This window comes from Desarmillaria tabescens (assembly GCF_030435595.1).
Source record: "Desarmillaria tabescens strain CCBAS 213 chromosome Unknown EV420scaffold_176, whole genome shotgun sequence".
In the NCBI taxonomy this organism is placed as follows: domain Eukaryota; kingdom Fungi; phylum Basidiomycota; class Agaricomycetes; order Agaricales; family Physalacriaceae; genus Desarmillaria; species Desarmillaria tabescens.
This window is the reverse complement of record NW_026848475.1, coordinates 41,793-50,059: the sequence shown is the minus strand read 5'-3', so window position 1 is coordinate 50,059 and position 8,267 is coordinate 41,793. Positions and strand designations below refer to the sequence as shown.

General features: G+C 47.0%; 1 protein-coding gene across 1 annotated transcript; it reads right to left on the bottom strand.

Moving 5' to 3' along the window:
• Positions 1–7,588: 7,588 nt before the first annotated feature.
• EV420DRAFT_1596007 (uncharacterized protein) lies at positions 7,589–7,877 on the bottom strand (the record flags this gene model as incomplete). Its single annotated transcript, XM_060474970.1, has 1 exon — positions 7,589–7,877. One exon carries the CDS (start codon positions 7,872–7,874, stop codon positions 7,644–7,646), a length of 231 nt encoding a protein of 76 aa, XP_060321811.1. The 3' UTR covers positions 7,589–7,643.
• Between the last annotated feature and the right edge of the window lie 390 nt (positions 7,878–8,267).

Below are 8,267 nucleotides of genomic sequence, written 5' to 3'. Positions count from 1 at the left end.
TGGGCACGGAACCCATCGAAGATCTACCGCTAATGTCTGGGATGCCTCAGTATATCCTAAGGGTCTCGCTTCTCCCTTCCTTAGGGCTGCTCTCCTCTGTGCTATCAGCTCTTAAGACGTAATTCTTGCTATCCCACCACCGTAAATCTCTTTTCTTTTTAGATTAATCAAGATCTTTAAACCAGCTCTTCGTGACATAGATTTGACATGAACCGCCTAGACCCCTTTGAATATTACTGGATAGTTCTGTACGGCCAGCGCCTGACATCGCTGGCATAGTGTACACTCTAGAGAACTCGCTTGCAAGTGCAGCTTCATATGGACCAGGTCTTTCACGAAGCGTTTTTCAATCGACTCTGTACACAAACAGTGCTAGTGGATTGGAGAGCAATGACTCTTGTGACGCGGCAAGAGCTACGGATGGATGCAATAACGGTAAATGCAGCTATCTGAACACGGCTCAATGTTAGTTCAATTCTTTTCACTGTAGTTTGTTTATCTGAATGGCGATGCGGACTAGAACCCAAGCATGGTTTGAGTTGAAGGGTCATGATAACTTGGTGGCAAAGGGATTAATCATGTTTGGTGCAAGTCGCATGGCTTGTATGAATTATAAGTATGCACTGTGTACGTATGTAGATATATATGAACAGAGCTGAATATACAGGGCACGACACTCATTGGGTCCCTGAGCCCTTCATTCCATGTTCCGCAAGCAGTGCCACCACGTTCGTGTCGCGTCCCCCTTCAACTGCTCTCTCATATGCACTTTTGCCGTCGTGGTCCTTTATTGTGAAATCAAGACCTGGCTGATCGAGTAATGCTTTGACGCAGTTTATTCTACCCCAATAAGCAGCAACAGAAAGAGCGGTCCTTCCGTGGTCATCGGTCCTATTTATATCCACCCGGCGTGACTCCAAGAGCATTCTAAAGACATGAGGCCGAGCCCATCTGGCAGCCACATGCAAAGGTGTCCTTCCACCATCCCCTGGAATATCAGGATCAATTCCTGACTCCAAGAGTAACGCCGCAATGTCACGTTGGGCATACCTTGCAGCAAGCATAAGGAGAGTCTTGCCTTGGAATTGGATGGAGGTGTTGATGTCAGGTTGCGATAACAAGAGCCTAGCCACTCTGATATGGCCACCCGACACTGCTTCTGATAGCGCTGTATGTCCGGAGGAAGACTGCGTGTTCAATGACTTCATGTTTTTGGACTTGAGAAGTGCTTTGACGATTTCTTCGTGACCATTGGATGCTGCAGCAATGAGAGGTGTGCAGAGAGTAGGACAACAGCCCCCAACTCCGACTCCATTGGCGGGGTGATCGAGGGACTTGTCCCAATCATGAAGGTACATGGCCTTGTTCATCTGGTTCACATCCACATCATTTCGCGACAGCAAATATGTCACCATGTCGAGCTGCCCTGCATGTGCTGCGATACACAATGCATTTTCATGTTGCAGGTCAACCCCTTGTTTAACAAGAGCCTCCATGACATGCACTAAACCATGATTGGCAGCAAACCATGCAGGAGTGGGTAGCATCCCAGATACTAGTCGTTCAAAGTACAGAGCGACTTCTGTCCGAGTCTGCAGGAAAGCAAGGATCTCGTTTTTCACAGAGCATAAACCATATTTCCTCGCGTGGTAGCTCCAGTTGTTCAATGAATACCCAAGGAAAGGATACTTGTCCTTGATCCTGAGGAAATCTAGGCGAGCAGGTATGTAGGTGGGATTATATGGCAGCCCAGTGAATGCCGGTTCCGGACATATGTTGTCGTTGAGGACATCGGGAGATTCAAAAATGTCAAATGACATGTATGTCAGACAGGTGCGCATCATATCTTCATGGATACAGGGGAAAAGTTCGTCTTGGTGCAAAGTGAAATATTCTTGAGTAGTATAATCTAATAAAGTATTCAGCTGATGAAGTAAGGGAAATCAAGATCTAATCACTACTTACGCACAAACGTAGGAAACCCTTTGCTGTCCACAATGACAAGTCCAGCACAGATGCTTGTGATGACATCGTAGTCAGGAATGCTATCAGCATCAAGCTCTTTCATTCCTGGTTTCACAGCTAATGCATATTGCAGCTCCACACTCTTCAAACGATGCTGAGCAAAAGCTATCCAACCAAATATGTGATATGCAAGCTTCTTCTCATGTTTGACTTTCTTGTTAACCCTGTCCAGCAAATGCTCATATGCACTTGTCATGGTGTCTGGCAGCTTATCCAACTCCTTGACAAGGTCTGCACGAGTCACACTTTGGGCAAGCAAAGTCACATGTAGACTCGCTAGTAAGAACCTACGAAATCTCCATTAGTAACTGAAAGAGGAGAAACAGGATGAAGCCTTACATGCCCTTTGCCTTCTCCACAACCCCAGTGAGTATCTTCTCACGCAAGTCATCGCGGTCCTTGAGGTGCTGGGGAATGCGTCCCATGACATCAAGCTGGCTTGTTATGAATTTCCGGACATCACCATCCTCTGCTCGAACCCACAACTCATCATCTCCCTCGAACAGCTTCTGTATCGTACTGTAGTTCCTTGAAGTCACCAGGAGATGAACGTTGGCCCCTAACGACTTCAAAACAGTAATCAAGTCCCTCCATTCCCCGTAATCACCAGGAAACTCATCCAAGGCATCCAAGACGAGGTAAACACAGGTGTATCCTTCCAACTGAGTGGAAAGAAGCTCTGTAAGTTCGTCAAGGAAAGAACCCATTTGACCGTTGCGACAGTTCGAGTCATACAGGGATTCAATTGAGGAAGGGAGTCTGTCTTCAGCTTGTATCAGCTGTTTTAGCAAGCTCTGAATAATATTGGTTATGGTCTGAGCCCCCGCGTTCCGATAGTCGCAAAAGATACATAGAACACTGGCAGCAATCTTTTTCTGAGCAACTCGCTTGCGTAGATAGTCCACGATGAGGGAGGCAAGTACCGTCTTTCCGGCACCAGCTGTGAAATACATGAGCTTCAACCAGAATGCACAAAGTATAGCCTCAGACTTACGATCACCAGGACACCACAAAGTACGAGACATCCCAGAACCATCCACCCAACTCTGAAACTTGGACGACTCAACGAACCACTGTCCAGTATCGCCAACACGTTTTTTCAGTGTGTTGCGTTGCACAGCATTGTAATCCAAGGAGGTGAGCCATGCTACTACCTTCTCGGCTTTATCCTCTGCGGTGTATCTATGCATCAGTATATGGTCCAATAGCAGATTTTAAGCACAATCATACCCATCTGTTTCTGCTTGTTGATATTCCGGATTTCCTCGCCCGTGCATTTAACATCGCTTAACATGTCTTGAATTGCGCGAGATAGCTTACTTTATACTAAACTTAGCCTCCGACGAGCGAGTATAAGACATAAAGATCACTTACAAATGATCATGCTGTCCGGCAATCATAATCAAGGTCTTGATACGCTCGATCTTCCTCAGGTCCCCCTCGACGCCATCTCTAGTCAAAGGCCACTTCAGCCTATGCATCGCCTTTCTCCATTTAGGAGATGCATCCTCCAGCCTCTTCTTGAGTCCATCGAGGATCTTAGCAAGTTCGTCGAAAGTGTTTCTCAGACCCTTTAAGGTCGCCAGCCATGGGTCGCTGTCAGTCGACGAGCGAGTATACAATTCCACCAAAGAAAGACAGGTCTTCACATCCTCCAGCTCCCTCAAGAGCTTGATGCGTTCTTCAGGCGCATTCTTTACATCCTCGACATATTTGATGACAGTAACGGTGGTTTGGATGAGGGAGACAATGGACGTAGCGACTCCTACAGGGTCTACCATGGTTGGTAGAGGAGAACAAGGTTGGGTGCAAACAGGCCGTAATCGAAAACGAAGTCACAGCCCCGCAGCGGCTAGTGGGTGGGGTCGTGCCATAATCTTCATAATGACGGGAAACAGATCATTCGCATTTACCTTCTTGAGAGTCGTCGATTGGCATAAACAGCGCATGTGTAGAATGGCGAAGGTACAATGTTGATATATTGTCTCCAACGAGAAAATATTAAACCATTCGTCGCACAAGACCCACCCTTGAGGAACTGCCTGAGACCGCTACATGCGTGGAGAGAACACCGTTTGCAACTAGTCTCCAATAGTCTGAGTATTCCGTTATCGGGGCGCGGCACAGCTGTTTCAAGTCTGGTAGCACCATCCTAAGTATAGTGCTGACATTGAATTGCTCGGTCGGACCAGCCTTTGTAATGGAGTGCAGAAGGTTTGTCTTGGCAGGCCGTGTAAGCTAAGGTTAGACGTAAGAAGTTTTTGACAAATCTATCCTAATAAAGCAGTCGAGATCTCGAGATCATGAACCCATCCTCGCGTATACCGATGAAATTGTCATCTCTAATAAAGCTGTTTCAGAAAAACATTCGACGGGACAAGATTGGTAGTAACGAATGCTATCGTAGGCGTACTCTGAATATCCAAGATACATTGCAGGTGGTCGGGAGGTTAAATGCAGAGCCGAGGTCGCCATTGCTGTCGGTCGTCGTCATATATATAAGGTGACGATATGCAACAGCACGAAGTGCACGAGTGGCCCATGAGGCTCGAATAGCTGTCGTATCTGATCCTTGCTTATTACACAAGGTATATTCTTGACGAGGACAGTCGTCTCTGAATGAAACCGGGAGATGATACGATGACGCCCTGAGATTCGAGATCTGATTTTGTTTCCTGAATGAGGTGCGTTTCTGCGAGGGCAAGTTTGACTGCGGTATTATCCGACGCTTTTAGGTTTGATACATCGGATTATGGCGATGTTTGTTTGTCGGCAACAGGTGAGGCTACTGCGTCACTCTAAATAATAGATATCAGCCTAAGATATGAAAGGAACTAAGGTACAGGCATACACTTTACATTCTTCTTATCTTCAGGGTATGTATCTTTCCCTCTGCTCCTCCCGCTCGATAAGCGTTCGTATGATCGACTTTGCAAGGACCCGTCTAAAGCTCAAAAGCCGTAACAGGACCAGATTGCGAATAGAATAAGTTCACCCAGAGTCCCCGGTCTGCGCGGCGAAAACGTACTCATCGCAGAGCCAAGAGAGGTGCTGGTGACGGAACTGAAAGCTATGCAGTGGTGTTTATTGGCTTGTAGGTTACGTAGCTTGGTCCGCCAAGCCCTGGGCGCGCCCAAGATAGCATTGTATAGAGCTAGTAGACTCATGCAGTGCCATTCAGCAAAGTTTGCAATAGCCACAACGACCATGCCGTATCGGGACGCAGCAAGTACTATAGATGAGGGCATTCCGAATAGCAACATCCCATTTGACGCGATATCAAGAAGAGACGAGTGAGTTACTTTCTGGGAAGAATCAAGACAGACGTAGTTCACCATTCCATCGCCGGTATTGTAAACGACTTCGGATTGTAGACCTCCACAGTGATGGCGTCTTTGGTGTAGAATCGAAGGGGAAAAAACCTGGTTGACGAGCGGAATAAGGGATGATGCATCCTAGTACACGCACATTAGAGTAGAGAGGAGCAAGTGATGATCTGTACATCAACGTTTATACCCTGCCTGTATGTGCTATACAATGATTTGAAGTGGATAGTGACCAGAGCAGTCAACTTCTGAGTCGTCGAGATGCTCTTCAGCATGATCATAGTCAACGGGTGAATTCCGGCCAGCACTGTTTAGATATTTATTCAGAAAAAAGTTCGTGTTCTCGGTATTAGGATAGCCGGAATTTTCTGCGCGGGTGAAGGGGAACAAGAGACCATCGGATGGGAGAAGAGACAGTAGACTTGGTTGCGAGGCACTGGTGCTGAAGGCTCCACTGACGTTGCCAACGAACGTTAACGTTAAACGAGCCTTCCCTGGAGATGCTAGAGTACTCCTTCCTGTTGTGCTTCTTGACAGTCTTCCACGAACTGCAGATAAAAATTGCGTCGTACAAGCCCAACGAGATGACGACAGTGGACATACCTGGAGTCGCTCATAACACGCTGGACAACAACGATTGTCGGAGAGCACGGTCACAAAAACACCCCTGCCTTCCCTTTCTATCGCTGTGTCATTCAGCGAAATCCACGGTAGCCATAACGGCGAAGCCTTGCCGGAATACAGCAAATACAGTAGGTAAGGACGATAACGTCCCCCTCTCCCTAAGATGCGATACCAAGAAGGAACGAGTGCATTACTTCCTGGGAAGGATCAAGACGGACGTAGTTCGCCGGCATTGAAATCAACTTCATGAATAACGCCACCATTTTTGGCGTAGAGGTGTAGAGAACAGGTTCTAGCCGACGAACAGGACAAGGGATGGCTATCTGTGCGACGGTTTGCCATTATGCAAACTGGATCAAAGGGGGAGAGATAACGGTCTCCGCGCCACCATATGTGCAGATTTGATGTTAGTAGCGACAGGGTAGTGGGCTAGGTATTCGTTTAAGGTCACAGCTGAATTGTCGAGATATTGCTGCTCTAGCTGGGAAGGCATGTCGGTCAGGTCGTACGGTCCAGTCATTACCATTTGTAATCCAGGAGGATGTTCACGTTCTCGGTCTTACGGTAGTCGATATTTTCTGCATTGGCTTGAATCACAGGGAAAGAACAACAGGAGGCCGGCGAGGAAGGATGATGAGGCGACAGTAGACTTGGGTGCGAGGAAATAGTATTGAGGGCTCCACTGGCATTGCCAATGAACAGGCTCTCCTTGGAGTTGATGCTCGCCGCGTCGCTGAAGGAGCCGTTCCGATCGTGCGTCTTGATGATCTTCCTCTCGGCGAATGACTATCTCGATCTGCATATGAGAGTCGTATCAGTGCAAGCCCAACGAGATGATGATGGCGGACATACCCTTGAGTCGCCCATAACGCGTGGGATGATGACGACTCTTGGAAAACAAGACCCTCCCTTCCCTCTCTAGCCTTCCCATTCGTAGCCAGGCGCAATGTCGATTGCACCTCCCTTCCTCCCGGCCCATCTCTGCCGCATTGATATGTCATCCGAGCGCCGTTCAAGCTGAGGAGCTGCTATTCTAGGAGAGGAATCTTCGCACCCGGGAATTGTTGACGAGGGAAGATGGCTTCTGTAAGCGCGCGCATCTTCATGTCTGGAAAGCTCCCTCTGAGTGAACATGCCAAGAATATTGAGAGGAGATTCATGCGCACGTGTCCGAGTCGATGTAGAGTCCTCGATGATGGGAGACGAAAAGAGTGTTCGAACTCATCCGCCGGCGGGTTCGGATCCGGCTCGTTTCTCAGATCTCAGCCATGGTCTACCATGTCCATCCAGAGTCTTCCCCCCTCGTTTCCTTTGCACCATTGGATCGCATAGTAATGATACCCTCGATATATGAAAACTAATTCCAGCAAGTCCTACTGGATTGGCTACAAGGCCTGTTTCTCTCGACGGATTCTAGATGTACTACAGTTATTTACCGGTCAATGAAACAGCAAAATTGGATATTTACTGTAGGTTCCAATTGGTTGGGAATTTTGACTAGGTTTGAATGTAAGAATGTGTAATACTATGCAACAATAAGATACAGTAAAAAAAAGATGCTCAAAGGTGCGGGTACAAGTCCGCTTTCACAGCATTATTGTGGCGTGGGTATTCTGGGCTATTTTGAGTCATTGAAACAGTCCGGCCCATGTACCCAAACCTCATTAGTCAGCAACTTGGAATCACTCGAGTGCTATAAGAAAGCGAGATCTCCTTTCCAGTCTCCCTCTGATATACAGCCTCGAAATCTTTGCAGATTTTTCTTGCATCTTTCTGAGGAGCACCGGGTAGTTTGGCAAGCTCATTCTTGTGTGCAATGACTGCCTTTTCCATTAGCTGGTCATGGCATTTGCGAGTAATCTGGCACTTTTTCAAGTTTGATTTAGCATGTCCAGGCATAGTAAAAAATTGAGCAAGAGGAGAAATAAAATTCGGAGGCAATGGGGCAATAATAGGCGCATTGGACTGTCAGACTGTCCATCAAAGGCAATAGCTTGGCAGAACCACACTTTTATCTATGCCCTAGACTCCTCAGATAATGGGCGCCTGGTCTCAAACTTGTCATACAGGTTCTTCAGAAGGTCATTAACATTATTGAGGCCTTTGTGGGTGATTACATTCAGATGGAGGACACACATTTCTGGGTCAGATTTTGAGTTCATGAGAAAATAGATATTTTTAGAACAGAAGCCTCAATTTCTCGGAATATTATCCATGTCACATATGAAGAATTACTGTAGAACATGAAGATACAATACACATCAGCAATGCAATACAAATTAATGATGAAGG